At 36.3% G+C, this 21,671-nt stretch overlaps 2 protein-coding genes across 10 annotated transcripts in view; one reads left to right on the forward strand and one right to left on the reverse strand.

The window, feature by feature from the left end:
* Positions 1-21,671, reverse strand: part of DMXL1 (Dmx like 1) — a 174,824-nt gene that overhangs the window by 147,438 nt on the left and 5,715 nt on the right. For all 9 annotated transcript variants that reach the window (XR_001826286.2, XM_017531876.2, XM_017531877.2 and 6 more), the window contains 3 exons: positions 9,014-9,139; positions 5,994-6,065; positions 3,030-3,108 (listed from right to left, as the gene is read on the reverse strand). Coding sequence is in view for 8 of the 9 variants with exons in the window: in XM_017531876.2 (XP_017387365.1) it covers positions 3,030-3,108; positions 5,994-6,065; positions 9,014-9,139 (277 nt within the window). In the remaining variant the exon portion in view is untranslated. The remainder of the gene's footprint in view (positions 1-3,029; positions 3,109-5,993; positions 6,066-9,013; positions 9,140-21,671) is intronic.
* LOC108306798 (high mobility group protein B1-like) lies at positions 16,970-18,069 on the forward strand. Its single transcript, XM_017531882.2, is given in 2 exon segments — positions 16,970-17,234; positions 17,237-18,069. Coding segments are annotated over 2 exon segments (621 nt in total). The 5' UTR covers positions 16,970-16,984; the 3' UTR covers positions 17,608-18,069.

Consider the following 21,671-nt stretch of genomic DNA (forward strand, 5'->3'; position numbering starts at 1 on the left):
AAAAAAAAAAAAAAAAAGAGTACAAAAATTAGTTAGGCACACGCTTGTAGTCCCAGACACTAGGGAGGCTGAGGTGGAAGATCACTCAAGCCTGGGAGGTCAAGGCTGCAGTGAGCTATAATTGTGCTACTGCAGCCCCACCTGGGTCACAGAGCAAGACCTTGTCTCAAGAAAAAACAAACAAACAAAAAAAGAACTGTCAGGGTTTGAACCCAACAAAATACAGGGAAAAAACAAGAGGTTTAAAGGACAGATTCTAACTTTATGACTTGGGAATTAAGTAGAAAGTCGTCCACACAAAGCACAAGCAGTTCTGGCAAAAAAGCTGACAATAAAGATGGCATTCACCTTGGCAATTAAGGACTATAGATTTGTGTATTTCTACAGTAATTTTTTTTTTGACCCGTGACACAGCCCTCAGGAGGTCCTGAGAACATGCACCCCTAATTTTTTTCTTAGTTTTTGCAGATACGGGGTCGCGCTATGTTGCCCAGGATGGTCTCAAACTGCTGGGCTCAAGCAATCCTCCCACCTCAGTCTTCCAAAGTGCTGGATTACAGGCGCGGGCCAGCATGCCCGGCCCTCGTTTTCTTATTTCAAAATGAAAGTGGATCTGTGGCATAGACTTCAGATCAGAAATCCCTATATCTAAATCCCAAGATGCTTAATTAGCCATGTGATCTAGTTGGGCAACTTCTGAGCTTCAACTTTCCCATCTATAAAATTTGAGTTTTTTATACAGTTGTTTTAAGGATTAGTTATAATATGCACAAAGTCTCTAGCACAGGACAGGCACTAAGCAGAAGCTCAATAAATAGCAGAGTAACTAGATACAAGGTTTCAAAGATGGGGGGGAAAAAAGCACAAGAAGTAATAAAACATTCCATTTGAATATGTTGATTATTCCACTTTTGAACTTACCAACAGATAAAAATTTTCTTTTGCTTAATATAAACTGAAGATAAAATTAAGATATCCCCTAAAAGATTAAGAATTTAATACAGAATACAGAATTAATCCCAGGTATGGAAAGGAACAAAAGTAGGTGAGATATAATATGGTATACTGATTTCAAACTCTAAGGACAGAATTACAGATATTAAAGTAGAAAAAAAGCATAAAAAGTCTAAAACAAAATCTTATGATTTAGGCAAGATACAATAGTGAATCTCGACACAAAACAAAGGCATTGATCAGTTTACCAACACCATCTAAAAATACTTTCGTATCTATCTGAACTGATGACTTCTATTTCTATGTTCCAAAGATAATTTTTTTTTTTTTTTTTTTCTGAGACAGTCTTGCTCTGTCACCCAGGCAGGAATGCAGGAGCACAATCATGGCTCACTGCCGCCTCAACCTCCTGGGCTCAAACAAGCCTCCCACCTCAGCCTCCTGAGTAGCTGAGACCTCAAGTGTCGGCCACCAGGCCTGGCTAATTTTTTAAAAAAAAATTTTGTAAAGATGGAGTCTCCCTATGTTGCCCAGGCTGGTCTGAAACTCCTGGGCTCAAGCAATTCTCCCCACTAAGCCTCCTAAAGTGCTGGTATTACAGGTGTGAACCACCGCACCCAACCCCAAAGATAACTTTTTATGTTCTAAATTCAAATGTCTATCTATTGCTTTATGACATGCTAGCTTCTCAGAGTCCACATATCCAATTAATACCTTATGTTTCACTACCTCTAACTCCTATATATTACTCTTCTTGTGGTCATAGATACTCTCAAAGTAATTTCAAATCCAGTTGTCCAGTAATGTCAATTCTACTGCCTAAACACATTTCATATCCATGTATACCTTTCACTATTTATTAATTTAATAATAATTGAGCACATACTATGGAAAAGGCATTGAAATAAGTTATTATTTCTCATCCAGATTAATGAGAATACCTCTCCAAAGGTCACTCCTCCTGTTCCGCCTGCCACTGACCCTTCTAACTCAGGGCTAGTAGCCCAATCTTGCAAAACCATAAATCTTACATCGCTGCCCTCTTTCAAAAACCTATAGTTTTTAGACAACTATAAAGAATTAAATTCAATGTTTTTAGCATGATTTTAAAAGTCTTTTATAACATAGTATGGTGTTATCTCCTTACCACCACTGAGACACAGTCCAGTGAACTACTAATCCTTATTACAATGTATCTTACACTTTCTTTCTCTGTGCCTTCGCTCACTTTGGTAGAATGGTAAAAATGGCTCCCAATAAATTATGTCTCCCCGTGTTGATGCCCCCATGTAACATGACTTTGCCATATCTTTCATTAAGAGGTGGAGTCTATTTCTCCCATCTCTTAATATGAGCTGAACTTGTAACCATATAATGTGGCAGGAACAACATTCTTGGACTTCCTTGCAGCTTCTACTTTCACTCTCAGAATGCAGCCACCATGTAAAATCCAGGCTACCTTGCTAGAAAGGGCCACAGAAGAGGCCACATGGAGGAGAACAAAGGCATTCCAGTAGATAACAAGCAGCAAGGCCCAGATATGTGAACAAAGCTTTTCTTGGATCATTCACCTACAGGTAAGATGCTTCAGCCAATACCACATGGAACAATAGACCAGCCATTCCCACAGAGCCTTCCTGACCAACAGAATTATAAGCAATAAAATGATGGATGTTTTAAGCCATCCATCATTTTGGGGGATGCTTTTCTAATGCAGAAATAGATAACTTATATATATATATATTTTTTTTTCATTATATTTTCTTAAACTTCACTTTTTTCCTGTTACATCTACCCAACCCTCATTGCTAAAGTCTGTCTACTCTCAGGTCAAAAGGCTCCTTTCCAATACCTCAATTCTCCAGAGAAATATCTCTTTCCAAAAACAGTAAGTATCCTATTATAGCACTTAGAACATTCTCTCATCTCTTACAGTGCGTATCTGTCTTCATTTCATTATAAACTCTAAAAGGGAATGACCTACAATCTCACACAAAGAAGTGAAATACAAGAGAGTAATAAAAATAACTTGGCAAGTGATATTTCATTTTAGTTAATCCTGCTAATTTTCTTACCTGTGGGATCCCAAGTTATATTGTGTGCTATTGATTCCAAAAAAAATTGGCCACTTTTCTGCCACTGACTATATAATTCCTAAAAATAAGAAAAAAGTCATTTAGCCCATTATAATTGGCATCTCTATCAAATGTGTACGTTCATGTTTGTTCTTATAACACAGGCAGTCAATTTTAAAGATAATGAAATGTTCAATTCAGTCCACAAAAATATAGAAAATAGGATAAAGAAGACATGTGAGACAATACCTATTACTGGAGGTCAAAATTCTATCATTAGTATAAACAACCAATAACCACATGCTACCTTGGATAACAGTCTTATTAACCTCAGATCTAATTATTATTTTACTACTATTACAGTTATAGCAAAAAGCTTAATTTTAAATATGTCTTTACTATTTGAAGTTTCCTTCTCTTTCACTGTTTTATCCCCACCTGAGATCATAATGGTATGTGAAAAAATTCAGAATAAAAGATGTAACATTTTGATACCATTATGTAATTTATGGCTTTACAACTTCTTAAAGTGAAATTTTGCCTTTTTTTCTTGCCTGCAAATCAGTAAGAAACACACAATATATTGTGACCCAGAACACATACATATACAAATAAATACAATCTAGGATTGTCCTTATTACATGTGACATACTCTGGTATTTTCTCTATTTCATTTTCTTTTTAAATTCAGGTTGTGGCCTATACTAAGTTGAGTTCACAGTCCAATTACAGATTAAACTTCATACTCTCTCTCTCAATGTAATGGTTCTCAAACTCTGGTACAACAAAGAATAGGCTGAGATGTTACTAAAAATTCAAATTTCCAAGAACTGTGCCCAAAAATTCAGGTTCAAAAGCTTCAGGATGGGTAGCAGAAATGTGTACTTTAGCACCCCAAGTGATTTTGATGTAAGTGACCTACAGAATATGCTTTCATCGAACACTGCCTTGCAGGAATGGCTTTCAATCACAGTACATACCAGAATCATCTCTAGAACAAGACATTTAACTGCATAGACACAATCCCACACCTACAGATTTAGAAATTCCCAGGGCAGGACCTGGACACATATATCCAACAGGAGCTGTGAAGTGCAACTCTCATGAAGAACCACCATCTTAAAAGAATACTCCAGAATATACAAAGAAAAGGAAATAATGTATTTTTACAAGGATCTAAGGATTCTGAGACTATCTCTAGAATCATAGATTTTAAGTATCTTTCAAGTCTATAACTTTACCATTTGATCCAGTTTTGCCCTTCTTCATCACGTTTATTATCTTTTCTCCAAAGTCAATGCTAATAAGTCAACAAACCAGCCTCTTTTTGAATTTTATACATTATTATATTCATCAATTATGATTCGCAAAGAAGAAAATGGACAAACACTGAAATTGTCTATTCTACCCTTCTCAATAAAGGCATCTTATCATAGCATACTGATTTTCAAAAGCTACTTACTTTATTTAATAAATATTTATTGAGTATTGAAATACACTGTTCTGGGCTGAATGGGGTAATTACCTTAAAAATTTATTTTTAGTACTGCTAATTACTAATTCTTAAGGCTTTAAGGGCCTCAAATAGATTCACTGTGCAATCTGTAAAAACAAATATAAATCAGACAGAAGTGTGAATACTCCTTCCATGAAATTTAAAGATGAATATCAATTAGCTCTGAAAATATTTTTCATTAACACAAGGTAAGGAAAGAATGTTCACACCTAGGAATCAATAAAGATGGTTTTACTCTTAGTTTTGTGGCTTAACAGCTGTTTCACTGGTCAAGTCACTATTTCCTTTGAGCCTAGTCTACTACCTTACTTGTAAAAAGAAGAAATAATAGCTGTGCAAACTAGATTTGAAGTAATTTGTAAAATACTAATGAGCTAAGTAAAGATATAAAAACTATCAAAAGATATATAAAGGTACATCTGCTATTAAAACAGTTTCTTTATAATTAATACATTTCTAAACAGTCTTTGACATAATGTTAGCCTAATAATATTCCCATCAAGAATGAATAGGTATTAATGAATTTGAGAGTTGAGCAAAGAATTTCATAAGGCTAACTTACCTAAAAGAGCAACTAGCTAGATAGCCCCAGATATAGAAACCAGTTCAAAGACGCTCTTTGGAAAACACTGTGCCTGTCTTATTTCAGGTGTTTTTTTTATTTTTATTTTTAGAGACAGGGTCTTTCTGTGTCACCCCCAGCTGTAATCACAGCTCACGGCAACCTCAAATATCTGGGCTCAAACAATCCTCCCATCTCAGCCTTCTGAGCAGCTGAGACTATAGGCAAGCACCACCATGCCTGGCTAAACTGTTTTTAAACTCTTGCCCAGGCTGGTCTCAGACTCCTGGCCTTAGGCGATCCTCCTGTCTCAGCCTCCCAAGTAGCTAGGATTACAGGCACATGCATTAAAGAACCTATAAAATCTACTAACACAATCCAAATATTTATTAACTATTGAGTAAACCAGTTTTCAGAACTATTTTTGAGTACAGCTTCCTTATAAAGAAAACATTCATTGCCCTGTTAACAATTGCATTACATGATCTAAATAATGCAAGAAAGTTAAGCCCTAAAGAGGCAGAAAATCTGTACAAAGGCAGATTATAAAACAAAGAAAAAAGTACGTATAGCTGGACAACAGTATCTGATACTAGCAATAAAGTAAGTGACAAACTTTAGGTTACTGACTCCTCAAATATTTATTATAAAATTTAAAATGTCAGAAATAAAATAATAAAGCATTTCAACAATTTACTGGTACAATTTAGTTTAATTCTATCCCAATGAAAGATTTAAATATATTTTTAATATCAAAATGGAATTTAGCATGTTATCTTCAATTATATCATATGTTATATTGATTTAGTCAATGATCACTCTGATTTTATACTCTTAATACTTAAGACATTTCAATTCCTAAAAGAGAAAATTATAAATTACTGACCAAATTTTTCTTTTGTTTCGGCAGGTTAACTGGTTCAAAAATGGAGATAACGTTTCCATAAGATGCCGCAATCTTTTAAAAATAAAAAAAAGAAAACTTATTATGGATATGTTAACTTACTTATGAATCAAAAAAAAAGCAAAGAAATGAATACTATCACTTTAAATATACTAATACACACAATATCATTCACTGATGCTTAAGAATGTCAGTTTTGAAGACTATCACATCTGCGTTAGAATCCTAGAACTGCTATTTACTACGTTAAGTGGCAACTTACTCTCTCCAAACATTAATTTCCATGTCAGTGTTCATAATACATAAAACACTATCTTCCCAGCAGAATTATTTTGAAGGTTGAAATAACATTTGTAAAACACCTAGCATATAAGTGATATACAATATGCACAATAAATGTTAATTGTCATCTATCCTCAAAATTCACAATTCTGTCAGTGTACATTAACTTTTCAAAAATATAACTTAGATCTATTCCTCTGCAAACTCCCTCAGTACATTTTAAAAAATATTTTACTTATCTTTTGAATTTACTCTTTAAATTGATAGAGCATAACCATTCCTAGTTCTGTTTTATAAGGTAGCTACTACTATAACTTGAGTGAGTCTCACATGAAGAAAATCAATATATTGGAAATCAAACACAGAGAGAGACAAAGAGATTAAATGAATGAACGAACCATGGATAGAAAAAAGAATATATGATCTAGTAAAGAGGAAGGTAAGAAATGAGGACACAATATACATATGGAGAAAAAACTTTTAATGGGTATTTTAGTTCTTAGGATATAGAGGTTACTTGTACTGAGTTGATCTGTAAGAAGTGTTTAGTTTGGGCCTTTAATTAGGGGTAGGATTTCAAAAAGCAGCAAGTATTCGATTTTATAAATAGGGTGTAGTATAAACACAGGTGTCAAGATTAAAAGAGGCAACGTATGTTTAGAGGTGAATGACCACCATCCCATCAGGAAGAGAGTGCTCCTTGTAACAGAACAGTGTACCTGAGACTAAAAAGGCAGGTCTGAACTAGGTTGTAAAAGGCCTCATGCCAAGGTGAACAATTTGAACTTTTCCAAGGTAATGGGAAGCTAAGAGTATTTTGAAGTTAAGAATATTTTGAAGCTGATGAATAACAGGATAAATGCTGATTTTCTCAGAAAAATTAGTTAGGTGGTAGTACAGTACAAAGCAAAAACACAGTAATAATAAAAATACAGGTGGCAATAATGTTAACATTTCCTTCTTAAATGCAAATAATCAGAAGTCCCCAGGTACCAGAACCTGCAAATTTTCTTCCTGATACTTTAAGGAACCCTATGATAATACTGATATCTGTAAATCAAAAAAATATTTCTTTTTTAGAATGATTATAAAACCAAATGACTTCTTCATTCCTCTTTTCTGTTTTTGTTTTTAGAAATGGGTTCTTGCTTTGTCACCCAGGCTGCAGTGCAGTGGTGCAACCAGAGCTCACTGCAGCCTGGAACTCCTGGGCTCAAGTGATTATCCTGTCTAAGCTTCCCAAGTAGCTAGGACAACAGGAGCACATCCGGTTATTTATTTTTTATTTTTACTTTTGTAGAGATAGTGTTGCCCAAGCTAGTCTCAAATTCCTGGTCTCAAGGGATCTGCCTGCCTCAACCCTCCCAAAGCTCTGGGATCACAGGCATGAGCTACCACACCTGGCCATGATTTCTTCATTCTAACCTGGACGGTCATATAATCTATCACAAAAAGATAGCTCATATTGGAAAGTATTAAATTCAATTTTTAACATTAACCAGTTCCCTGTGAGTCTAGATGGTATTAAGCAAGTTTTTATACCATAAAGATTACAGAACAAAAGAGCTAGGAGATGAAACAAACATAACAAGCGTGAAAAAAAAATCTCAAGGATTTTCAGCATTCCATAATAAAGATCCTTTTTGTTGTATAGTGAGAAGTCATAGGAAGCCTCAACAAAAGACAGGGGACACTTGTAACTATGTTAAAGGGAAGGAATACCATGTAACAAAAGGAACAGTAGTCCAACAAATACGTAAAGATTGAGAAAACAGAAACTCCTTTTACAATTAATATCTTTATGTCCCAGTGAGTAACTTTTAATACTAGGTTTACCTCAAATGAAGATTTTAAAAACAAATGATTGGGTCCATGAACTCTTATATAACCATTTTGATTCCTTACATAAAATGTTCTAGTGCCATCATATGAGTGTATTTGTAAAGTTCAGTCCAGTCTAGCTACACAATTATACATAGGCCTTACCATCTATGCCTAAATGGAATTATTTTAAGCTATACATTATGCTGCCTTGCCTACTAGTATGACTCTCTCATTCTGGTATTACACGAACTGTATTTAAGCTGATCTAGAAGAATTTTACACTTTGTTTCTTTTGTTTTTATTTTTTTTACACTTTGTTTCTTTTGTTTTTGTTATTACTATTTTACTTTCAAGGTTACCTTTTTACTTTTCATATGCAAATAGAAGTCCAGATAAAGTTTTTCAATTTTCTTATAGGCTTAGAAGAAATTAATATTATAAACTCTAGAAGAGTTTTTCATTTCCACACAAAGTTACACAGTTCTTGCTACACAGAAGCTACAAGGAGATAACTACCTGTTTACAGACCAACAAAACCTCTAAGTCATTTCCTTCAGTTTATTTGTAAACAATTAAGATTTATTGTTATCCCTTTCCCTCAATCCAATTGCCTTTTAAACAAGTAAGCTTTAGACTCATTCTATATCAAGAATAAAATATAAGTATTATATTTCTTTTTCAACTCAAAGAAAACGATGCTACAATTTAACATTATATAAAAATAGAATTTCTAGCACTCTACAGAATGCATCTTAGAGAATCAAAAATATTTTTAGTTACGCTATCCTTGAAACAAAGCCAAGTCCCTAATTCAATAGGAAATACATACTTCAGAGATTATCCTGACAAAAACCATATTCCAAACAAATTTGCATATTAACCACAAGATTACAAACCTTGCCTTGTTGCATTGAACAGTCTACACATCCCACTTGAATATTTCCATGTTTAGCTCCTGGGATTATCTGTAATCTTTCAAAATCACTTCCCAGTATTACAATGTCACATCCAGATGCATAAGCCTAAAAAATAAAATAAAAATGATAAAAGTGTCAAGAAAACATTTACCATGTAGAATACTAGCATTAACTACCACGTTTTAAGGTGGGGAGAATAAATGTTTCAAAAGACCAATTTTAGATGTTCTTTTCTTCAAAAAAAATCTATATTTGGAACTATTTCCCTTACCTCCCCATATACAGCCTATTCGCAAATTCTGTCAGTCCTGATGCAAAATATGCATCAACTCTGTGAACTTCATCTCCAATGATTGCACAACCCTTGTCTAAACCATGATCATCTCTGTCCAGTCCTACCGTTAATAGCAAACGTCCATTCTTGCCTCCCTCTAATTCATTTCCACAAAGAGTGATATTTGAAAAATGCTTATTGCACTAAGTAATTTTCCCTGCTTAAACTCAATAGTTTTCCACTGCGCTTGGAGTAAAATCTCAACACCTTGCCATGGTCAATATCCTAAATGGTGGTCCTTCTATAAACCCACCTCAGGCTACTCTTTCCTTCTCTCAGTTGGCTCTTGTTTCTGTTCCTTTTTCCATCTCAAGGTGTTTAACTGCCTAGTCTTTTCTAGTTAGCTGCTTTCCAATATTCAGGTCACAGTTCCCAACGATTAACTCTCCTATTACTTTCTATCAGATTACTGTTGATTTTCTTCATGGCATATATCACAATTTTTAAATATCTTGTTTATTGTGCATATCTATTCTAAAAGTTAAATTCCAAAAAGAAAGGATTCAAATTTATCTTGTTCTCTGCTCTAGTCCTCAATTCTAACACAAGAGCCTAAAGCACAGTTAGTAATTTATAAATGGAATAAATTAAGCATTTAATTTCACAAAAACAGTCACTACAACAAAAGAAAGTATACATAGTTCAAGGCTTGTTGGCAAGCATTTCATATCTCTTTTTCAATTTTACAACAGTTAGCATAACTCTCCCAACCAGAATTATTTGTGTGTCCCTTTCCCTACCACCTTCTTTAATCCCAGGAGTTTCTTTCATTACAGGATACATGGTTGTTCTCCTAGGATTCATATTATAGGCTGGCACACGTTACAACAATAAAACATCCAACACAAACTGTTTTCCATCCTGAGTTCATTAAGTTTTATCAATTCTCGACTTGCTCCTCATTTTGGCACAAGCATGTATATTTAAAATTATATTTCATATATACTTTACCTTCTTGATTCCTACCAAAATCAAAATTATTCTGTATATCCAACAAAAATATTATAAACGGGACTTGAGAGAACATACAAATAAATGTGCTCCTATTATAGAGAAGAAAATCAAGGCCCAAATAAGTTGATAATGTTTTAGTGGCAGAGTGGACTTCAGAACCTGATCTCTTGATTTTTGGCCTCTTGCTATTTATTTCCATTGTACCAATAGCGTTCTCCCCTAGTGAACATGCTTGCCTGGAATTACTCCTAAAAATAATAAAGAATAATCACGTATCATTCCACTAGTAACACATAGTGAAAAGAACTGGCTCAAACAAACAAAAAAATCACACAATGATCTCCTCTCCTATATAAATATCATGATGGGATCACAAGACTTGTCATAAGGCCATCAGCAAGAATAAATTCCAAAGACTAATTTTAAGAGTTGCCTTTCAAATAATTTAGAAACAAATTTTTCTACTTGATATTAAATTTTATAATACTGATTGTCACTGTTTCTCAAAATATTATGTTAAATTTTATACATTGACAATTTAGATTTGCTCCCTTTTAAACAACATCTTTGGTTTCCATTAAGCAGAATAAGAAACTCATGTCTTCATAACTTTACCTTTGTTATACTTGAAATTATCTACCTAATTTCAGATATTATGTTGCATGTATTTTGTCAAACATGACTCAAAATTTTCCCATATCAAGTCTATATTAATATTGAAGTACCACACAAATTACTATTTATTACAAGTATTATACTCAAAGAGTTGAGAAATGTAAAGTAATCCCAGAAATAAACACTTAGTAGTACAGAGAGGAAAATACTAATAACACAATTACCACTTTATCATTCAATGTCTTAGCTAGTTCTGAATTACCCTTGTTCTTTGGCTGCTGCTGCTTCACACTACTACTATTTGATCAGTGATGGTAATAGAAGTTACAAAGCTGTTTCTTTAGGCTTGGCTAATTTTAAATCAAATAAAATTATTGAACTTGGCTGGGCGTGGTGGCTCACACCTGTAATCCCAGAAAAATGGGAGGCCAAGGCAGGCGAATCGCTTGGACCCAGGAGTTAAAGACCAGCTTGGGGAACATGGCAAAACCGTCTCTACAGAAAACACAAAAATTGTGTTGCAGTGGCGCACGCCTGCAATCCCAGTTACCCAAAAGGCTGAGGTGGGAGGATAACCTGAGCCCAGAAGGTCAAGGCTGTGGTGATGAGCACCACTACACTCCAGCTCGGCCAAGAGAATGAGACCTTATCTAAAAATAAAAAATTAAAAAAAATAGGGTCGATGCAGTGGCTCACGCCTATAATCCCACAGCACTTTGGGAGGCTGAGGTGGGTGGATCACAAGGTCAGGAGTTTGAGACCAGCCTGGACAACAAAGTGAAACCCTGTCTCTACTAAAATAACAGAAATTAGCTAGGCATGTTGGTGCACGCTTGTAATGCTAGCTACTCAGGAGGCTGAGACAGGAGAGCTGCTTGAACCTGGGAGGTGGAGATTGCACTGAGCCGAGCTCGTGCCACTTTACTCCAACCTGGGTGACAGAGCCAGACTCTGTCTCCAAAAAAAAAAACCTCAAATTATTTGTGAAGGTGAAATCATCTTCTTCCAAACTCTTGGTAATGTTGATATTTTGGCCTCCTCCCATGAATTGCAAATGTCCCTAATGGCACCTAGAATGGTAAAGCCTTTCCAGAAGGTTTTTAATTTACTTTGTCCAGGTCCATCAGAGGAATCATTATCTATAGCAGCTATAGCTTTATGAAATGTATTTCTTAAAAGATAAGACTTAAAATTTGGAAGCATTCCTCGGCTCACGGACTACAAAATGAATGTTGTGTTAGCAGGCATAGAAACTACATTAATCTGCTTGTACATTTGCATCAGAGCTCTTGGGTGATCAGGTCATTGGCAATGAACAGCAATATTTTGCAAGGAAATCTTTTTTCTCAGCAGTAGGTCTCAATAGTGGGCTGGAAATATTTAATAAACTGTACTGTAAACAGAGGTGCTGTCATCCAGGTTTTGTTTTTCCATTTGCAGAGCACAGGCAGAGTAGGGTTAGCATAATTCTTAAACACTCTAGGATTTTCAGAATGGTAAATGGTAAATGGGCATGGGCTTCAACTTAAAGTTACCAACTGCATCAGCATCTAACAAGAGTCAGCCTGTCCTTTGAAGCTTTGAAGCCACCTCTCCTCTCTAGCTATGAAAGTCCTAGGAGATGGCATCTTCTTCCAACAGAATGCTGTTTCATCTACTTTAAAATCTGTTCTTTCGCATAGCCACCTTCATCAATTATCTCAGCTAGATCTTCTGGATAACATGCTGAAGCTTCTAAATCAGTCAGCATTTGCTGCTTCACCTTGCACTTATAGGTTATACAGATGACTTCTTTCCTTAAACCTTATGAACCAACCTCAGCTGGCTTCAAACTTTAATTCTACAGCTTCCTCACCTCTTCCAGCCTTCACAGAATTGAAAAGAATTAGTCTTGCTCTGGATTAGGCTTTGGATTAAAGGAATACTGTGGTTGGTCTGATCTTCTAGCCAGAGAACTCAAACCTTCTCCATATAAGCAATAAGGCTATTTTCATACTGATCATTCATATGTTCAATGGAGCCAAACTTTTATTAATAGTTTCCTCTGAATTTGCCCTTTGCATTTACAACTTGGCTAACTAGAGCACAATAGGCCTAGCTTTCGGTCCATCTCCACACCTTCCTCACTAAACTTAATCATTTCTAACTTTTGATTTAAAGGAAGTGATGTGTAACTCTTTCCTTTCACTTGAACACTTAAAAGATACCGAAGGATTATAACTGTTCTAATTTCTATATCATTGTGTCTCTGTGAATAGGGAGGTCTAAGCAGAAGAGATAATGGGAGAAAAGCCAATTGGTGGTGCAGTCACAATACACACAACATTTATTAAGTTTACGGTCCTACAGAAGCGAAGTTTGTTGGTGCTCTACAACCATTACAATACTTAAAAGATCAGTGATCACAGATCACCATAACAGATATAATAATAGTTTAAAAAGGGGCCAGCCATGGTGGCTCACACCTGTAATCCCAGCACTTTGAGAGGCCGAGGCAGGCAGATCACTTGAGGTCAGAAGGAGACCAGGCTGGCCAACATGGTGAAATCTCATATCTACTAAAAATACAAAAATTAGCCAGATGTGCTCGTTTGAACCCAGGAGGCAGAGGTTGCATTGACCTAAGATTGTGCCGCTGCACTCCAGCCTCAGTGACAGAGCGAAGTTCTGTCTCAATAATAATAATAATAAGTATGAAATATTTTGAGAATTACCAAAATGTGACACAGAGACACAAAGTGAGCACATGCAGTTGGAAAAATGGTGCTGACAGATTTGCTCAAGGGTTGCCACAAAACTTCAATTTGTAAAAATCGTAATACTTGGCCAGGCGCAGTGGCTCACGCCTATAATCCCAGGACTTTGGGAGGCTGAGGCAGGTGGATCACAAGGTCAGGAGTTCAAGACCAGCCTGGCCAACATGGTGAAACCCCATCTCTACTAATAATACAAAAAATTAGCCAGGCATGGTGGCAGGCGCCTGTAATCCCAGCTAATCAGGAGGCTGAGGCAGGAGAATCACTTGAACCTGGGGGACAGAGGTGGCAATGAGCCCAGACCACACCACAGCACTCCAGCCTGGGCAACAGAGCAAGACTCCATCTCAAAAACAACAACAACAACAACAAAAAACACATAATACTTGAAGTACAATAAAGGAAAGAGCAAGAAAACAAGATATTCCTACATTCAAGAAAACTGAAAGCATATGTCCACACAAAAACTTGTACACGAATGTTCATACCAGCATTATTCATAATGGCCGCAAAAGGAAACAACTCAAATGTCTATCAACTATGAACAGCTAAACAAAATACAGTATATATCCATACAATGGAATATTAAGCCATAAAAAGTAGTAATAAATGATAGAACATGAACTTTACAAAAGACCACATAATTTATTATTTTGTTTATATGAAATGTCCAGAATAGACAAGTCCATAGAGTCAGTAAGGTAGCTGGTGTAAATAAGCAAACAAGCAATGTAGGTGGCTGTAAGATAGCAGCTGCCAGTGGCTAGGGGTACTGGCAAATAGACAGTGATTGGTAATAGATAAGGGATTTTTCTTGGGGATGAGGAAAATGTTCGTTAATCAGTCTGTGGTAATAGAAATTGTGAATACACCAAAACCACTAAAATTTACACTTAAAAGGGTAAACTTTATGGTATATAACTTATATTTCAATAAAGCTATTATTTAAATAATAATAATTGTGGCTCCAAAAAGGTGGTGTTTCACTCACCTCCAAAGAAAACAAAAAACAGATACTCACAACATTGCACCTGTAATCCCACCTAATCAGGAGGCTAAGGAGGGAGGATTGCTTAAGCCCAGGAGTTTGAGATCAGCCTGGGCAATACAGCAAGACTCCATATGAAAAAAAGAAGAAGAATTTTTTAAAATAAAAAGAAAACCCAAAACAAATATACAGTGCTGAAATTATCACCAGAAATAAAACAGAACTCACATATGAATTTAAGACAGTTCCTGGGGCCACAGGAATGAAAAAAGACAATTTTCAGAAATAAGAAAAAACAATGAGACTTCCACCTTCAAAAGACCCCTCCCCCAATTCTGCCCAGCACCAAGGGCACAGAAAATTTCCCCAAATACTATTTCTACATTGGAAAAAGTGAGATTAAGGTGAACATCCAGCTTTCCCACCATCTTTGGTTCTCTAACAGGAGATCTGTTCCAGCCATAAACCAAAAGAAGCATCACAAGTGCCTAAAGAGAAATATCTCTGAGGACAGGGAGAAATAAAGAGGACAGGCAGCACTATCATCTGTATCACTGAAAATACTGCTCCATAACTCAGCCAAAAGAGATGCTACATGAGAGAGGCTGTTCAGCAGTACCACCCTGTAGGAGGTTTGTCCTACACGTTTCCAGCACATGAACCCTTAGCCAGCATTCCTACTCTGCTGAGATACCTCCTGTGGGATCTCCTCACTTTAGAAAGGACAGCCCTTTGATGGCTTACTAGAGCCAAGATGAACCTGGACTTAAGCCTTGCCTCTGAGACTTAAGCGTTGCCTTCAAGACTTTTTAAGAGATAGGTAATACAAAAACATGTAAATTAAGACAACTGAAAGCAACTTAAGTGTTGCCTCCAAGACTTTTTAAGAGTCAGACAATACAAAAACATGCAAATTAAGACAACTGAAAGCCAAAAATGTAAGTACAGAATTTTTGTTTATTTTTGTTTCTATTCTTTGTGATATAAGTTGTCATATCTTTAAGATAATAATGCACTTCAATAAGATGTTTTATGTGAGCCTCATGGTAACCACATTGCAAAAACTTATAATAAATTCTTTAAAAATAAAAAGTAACAAAGTAAAACACACAACCAGAAAAGGGCATTTAACTGCAAAGGATGACAGTAAGAAAGGAAGAGAGGAGTAGAAAACCAACCAGAAAATCATCAAATAGTAAATACTTACTTACCAATAATATCTTTTTAAAGGCAAAAATTGCAATTACTTTTCACGAACACAATAACACAATGTAAATGGGCTTGATTCTCCCATTAGAAGGCACAGAATGGCTGAATAAATGACGAAAAGAGAACCAACCACCTACTGCCCACAAGAAACACATCTCACCAATAAAGGCATACACAGACTACGGCAAAAGGGTGGAAAAAGATATTCCTTGCAACTGAAAACTAAAACATAACCAGACTAGTATACTTACATCAGATAAAATACACTACAAATCAAAGACTATAAAGAGGCAAAGAAAGTTACTATATAATGAGAAACCAGTCAATCCTGAAATAAGATATAACAATTATAAATATCTCTATCACCCAACATCAGATCTCTCAAGCATATAAAGCAAACATTGCTAGGCTCAGTGGTTCACACCTGTAATCCCATCACTTTGGGAGGCTGAGGCGGGCAGATCACCTGAGGTCAGGAGTTCGAGACCAGCCTAGCCAACATGGTGAAACTCCATCTCTACTAAAAATACAAAAATTGGCCAGGCGTGGAAGCAGGCACCTGTAATCCCAACTACTTGGAAGGCTCAGGCAAGAGAATCACTTGAACCTGGGAGGCGAAGGTTGCAGTTAACCAAGACTACACCATTGCACTCCAGCCTGGGCAACAGAACGAGACTTTGTCTCAAAAAAATAAAATAAAAAATAAAAATAAAGCAAATATGAATAGATCTAAACAGAATGCAATACAATAATGTAGGAGACTTTAATGCCCCACTTTCAGTAACAGACAGATCACCTAGACAGAAGAATCAACAAGGAAACATCAGCTAAATGATAAACTAGACCTAACAGACCTAACTGACATTTAAAAAACATTTACCCAACCGCCGCAGAATACACATTATTTTCATCAGCACATAGAATATTCCTAAGAATAGACATACCTGAGGTCACAAAACAAGTCTGAACAATTAAAAAAAAAAATTGAAATAGACAGCCATTGCAGTACATTGAGCTCCACAGAGACAGCGCCAGGGCAAGTGAGAGCCAGATGGGCACTGGGTGACCCTGTGCCTTTCTGAGGAAAAACAAACATGGGCAAAGAAGATCCTAAGAAGCCGAGAGGCAAAATGTCATCACATGCATTTTTTGTGCAAACTTGTCAGGAGGACCATAAGAAGACGCACCCACACGCTTCAGTCAACTTCTCAGAGTTTTGTAAGAAGTGCTCAGAGAGGTGGAAGACCATGTCTGCTAAAGGGAAAGGAAAATTTGAAGATATGGCAAAGGCAGACAAGGCCCGTTATGAGAGAGAAATGAAAACCTGTATCCCTCCTAAAGGAGAGACAAAAAGAAGTTCAAGGATCCCAATGCACCCAAGAGGCTTCGTTTGGCCTTCTTCCTGTTCTGCTCTGAGTATCGCCCAAAAATCAAAGGAGAACATCCTGGCCTGTTCATTGCTGATGTTGTGAAGAAACTGGGAGAGATATGGAATAACACTGCTGCAGATGACAAGCAGCCTTATGAAAAGAAGGCTTCGAAGCTGAAGGAAAAATACAAAAAGGATATTATTGCATATCGAGCTAAAGGAAAGCCTGATGCAGCAAAAAAGGGAGTTGTCAAGGTTGAAAAAAGCAAGAAAAAGAAGGAAGAGGAGGAAGATGAGGAAGATGAAGAGGATGAAGAGGAAGAAGATGAAGATGATGATGATGAATAAGTTGGTTCTAACACAGTTTTTTTTTCTTGTCTATAAAGCATTTAACCCCCTGTACACAATATACTCCTTTTAAAGAAAAAAATTGAAATGTAAGGCTATGTAACATTTGTTTTTAAACTAAACAGTGTCTTTTTTTGTATAGTTAACACACTACCGAATTTGTCTTTAGACAGCCCTGTCCTGGTGGTATTTTCAATGGCCACTAGCCTAGCCTGGTACAGTATAGGGGTTGTAAATTGGCATGGAAATTTAAGGCAGGTTCTTGTTGGTGCATAGCACAAACTAGTTATATATGGGGTTGGTAGTTTTTTTTTATCTTCAGTTGTCTCTGATGCAGTCTGTACGAAATAACTGTTGTTCTGTTAACTGAATACCACTGTGTAATTGCAAAAAAAAAAAAAAAAAGTTGCAGCTGTTTTGTTGACATTCTGAATGCTTCTAAGTAAATACAATTTTTTTATTAGAAAAAAATAATAAAAAAATAAAAAAATCATATCAAGTATCTTGTCTCACTACAATGGAATAAAACTAGAAATCAGTAAGAAAACCCTCAGAAACTTCACAAATATGCTCCTGAATGACCAATGAATCAATAATGAAATTAAGAAGGAAATTTAAAACTTTCTTAAAACAAATGAAAATCAGAATACAACATAACAAAATCTATAGGATACAGCAAAAGCAGTATTAAGAAAAGTTGAAAGCAACAAATGCTTACATTTAAAAAGCAGGGAAAAAAAGTAGAAAGACTTCAAATAAACAACCTAATAATTAATGAACCTCCTGGAACTTGAAAAACAAGAACAAATCAAATCCAAATTTGCAGGAGGACAGAATAAAGTTCAGGGCATAAATAAATGAAATTGAGACTAAAAAAATCATAAAGATTAACGAAATGAAATTTTTTTATGAAAAGTTAAAGAAAATCAACAAACCTTTGGCTTGACTAAGAAAAAACAAGAAGACCCAAATAAGTAAGAAATTAAAAAGAAGACATAACAACTAGATCAAAGAAATACAAAGAATCCTTACGAATAACTGCACACCAACAAATTCAATAAAATCCAGAAGTGAATAAATTCCTGGACACATACAACCTACCAAAATTGAACTATAAGAAAACAGAAAACCTCAACAAATCAATAATGAGACTAGTGAAAACAAAAAGGGTCAGGAGAGTTAAAAGGATATTGGCAAAAGGAGTGTTGCTAAATTAACTCACGCTAAATTATATAAATTGCCAAGTTAAAATGTGTAACAATAACTGTGAAACAAAAGGTAATAAGGTCAAGAATTAAAGCCTGATTTTCATACAGTTGTCTTCATCCTGCAACACAGACATGATATGAACTCCTCAGTCTGAGTATCTCAGAGACTGGGTGCAGTGGATCATGCCTGTAATCTCAGCACTTTGAGAGGCTAAGGTGGGAGGACTGCTTAAGCTCAGGAGTTTGAGACCAACCTAGGCAACATAGTGGGACCCCCATGTCCGCATAAAATAAAAATAAAAAATTAGCTGGGCATGGTGTGGCACACGCCTGTGGTCCCAGCTACTCGTGAGAAGACTGATTGAGCCCAGGGAGTTGAGGCTGTAGTGAGCCATGATCCCACCACTGCATTCCAGCTTGCGTGATAGAGCAAAACTCTGTCTCAAAAAAATAAATAAAATAAATATCTCACAAATATGTGCTAAGAACAGATGAATCAGTGGCTGAACTAATAATTCAAGTTCCATATAAGTGATAATTCAAGGTCCATATAAGCAGTCTCATTTCTAAAAGAAAAGGGCATATTGCCAGGCACAGTGGCTCACGCCTGTAATCCCAGCACTTCAGGAGGTCAAGACGGGCGGATTACCTGAGGTTGGGAGTTTGAAACCAGCCTGACCAACATGGAGAAACCCTGTCTCTACTAAAAATAGAAAAATTTAGCTTGGCGTGGTGGCACATGCCTGTAATCCCAGCTACTCAAGAGGCCGAGACAGGAGAATAGCTTGATTCCGGGAGGCAGAGGTTGCAGTGAGCCAAGAGCACATCATTGCACTCCAGCCTGGGCAACAAGAGTGAAACTCTGTCTCCTACTAAATCTTAATATTAAGAAAAGGACATATTAAATCTCCAGTTTCCATGTTCTTCTTAATACTAGAAAGTTTGTGAAAATATGAGCCAGGTACAACAGCACAGACTTGTAGTCCCAGCTAGTTGAGAGGCGGAGGCAGTAGGATCACTTAAGAACAGGATTCCAGCCTAGCCCTGGCAACACAGCAAGACTTCATCAGTAAAAATTTTTTTAAATAAATAAATGAAACAGAATGGCTATGCATGATTTTAAAATAATCCTTGTACCACTAAATTACTAAATAAAAATAATCCATCTACCTGATTTTAAATAAAAACCTAAAACGGGCCAGGCATGCTGGCTCACACCTGTAATCCCAGTACTTTGGGAGGCTGAGGCGGGTGGATTCCTTGAGCTCAGGAGTTTGAGATCAGCCTGGGCTACACGGCGAAACCTCATCTCTACTTAAAAAAAAAAAAAGTAGCCAGGAACAATGGTACATGCCTGTGGTCCCAGCCACTCGAAAGGTTAAGGTGGCAGGATTGCTTCAGCCCAGGGGACAGAGGCTGCAGTGAGCTGAGATCCACTGCACTCCAGTCTGGGTGACAGAGTGAGACCATGTCTTAAAAAAATAAAACACCTAAGATGTAATACAATACATGATACTTCTAAATCAAAATGTAAAACTAATTATTCACAAAAACTCATTGCAAGGTGCCCTGACTGTAATGTAGAAGGTTACCAAAACAATAACAGCAGCACTGGCTTATCAAATAAACTGTAGATGTCACCAGCCACTTCTGTCAAAAGATCTATAATCATGAGGTACAGTGGTACATACCTGTAATCACAGGGAGGCTCACCTAACCCCAGGAGTTCCAAACCAGCATGGGCAATATAACGAGTTCCCACCTCAGCAACAACAACAAAACAGCACCAGGCCTAGTGGTTCATGCCTGTAATTCCAGCACTTTGGGAGGCCGAGGTGGAAGGATCACTTGAGGCCAGGAGTTCCAGACATGCCTGGTCAGTATAGTGAAACCCTGTCTCTTTTTATTTTTAAATGTTTTAACTAGGCCGGGCATGGTGGTTCACACCTGTTTGGGAGGCTGAGGTAGGCAGATCACCTGAGGTCAGGAGCTCGAGACCAGCCTGACCAACATGGAGAAACCCTGTCTCTAGTCCAAATACAAAATTAGCCAGGCATGGTGGAGCATGCCTATAATCTCAGCTACTCAGGAGGCTGAGGCAGGAGAATCATTTGAACCTGGGAGGCAGAGGCTGCAGTGAGCCAAGATCACACCACGGCACTCCAGCCTGGGCAACAAGAGCGAAACTCCATCTCAAAAAAAAAAAAATTGTAATTAAAAAACAATAATAATAAAATAAAAGATCTGTAATCAGAACAATCTATTACTACCCAATGAAATTAAATTGACAAATAAAAATCTTTCTATTAGGCACATACAACATTAGGTTTATCAACTTTAAGACTAAACACGATGCACAGGATGCACAGGAAGAACGTGTGTTATCATGCATATAATCAAAACATAATTTTCAACTTTATTCTCTGCCATAATTTAAAGTTGAAAATTATATTTTGATTATATGCATAACACACATATAACTCAGTTCTTCCTGTGCATAGAGTTGTTACATGAAAAAAGAGCTAGGCTGTAAGTCCATGGTTTACCACATGTAAAACTCTCAAAAATGTCAGCTTTCATAAAATTAAGGTGATATTTATTCTAATGCCTGACACTAGAAAGTACTTCATAGTGGTTGAATTAATGAAAAATGGATAGAGAAACCTTACTGTAATATAATTAATAACTGCTGTATTTTAAAATAGCTTTAATCATTTAGATTTGAGTCCAAATAAAATATTCCTGTTAGTTTCTTTTTCAAAGTCGTTGTTATGTATTTTATGATCAACATCAAGTGAGCAACTAGGGGAGACTTCAGGTATGCTAAGCAAAAGTTTTTTGGTTTTTTTTTTTTTT

Source organism: Cebus imitator, unplaced genomic scaffold, assembly GCF_001604975.1.
Source record: "Cebus imitator isolate Cc_AM_T3 unplaced genomic scaffold, Cebus_imitator-1.0 Scaffold74, whole genome shotgun sequence".
Classification (NCBI taxonomy): Eukaryota; Metazoa; Chordata; class Mammalia; order Primates; family Cebidae; genus Cebus; species Cebus imitator.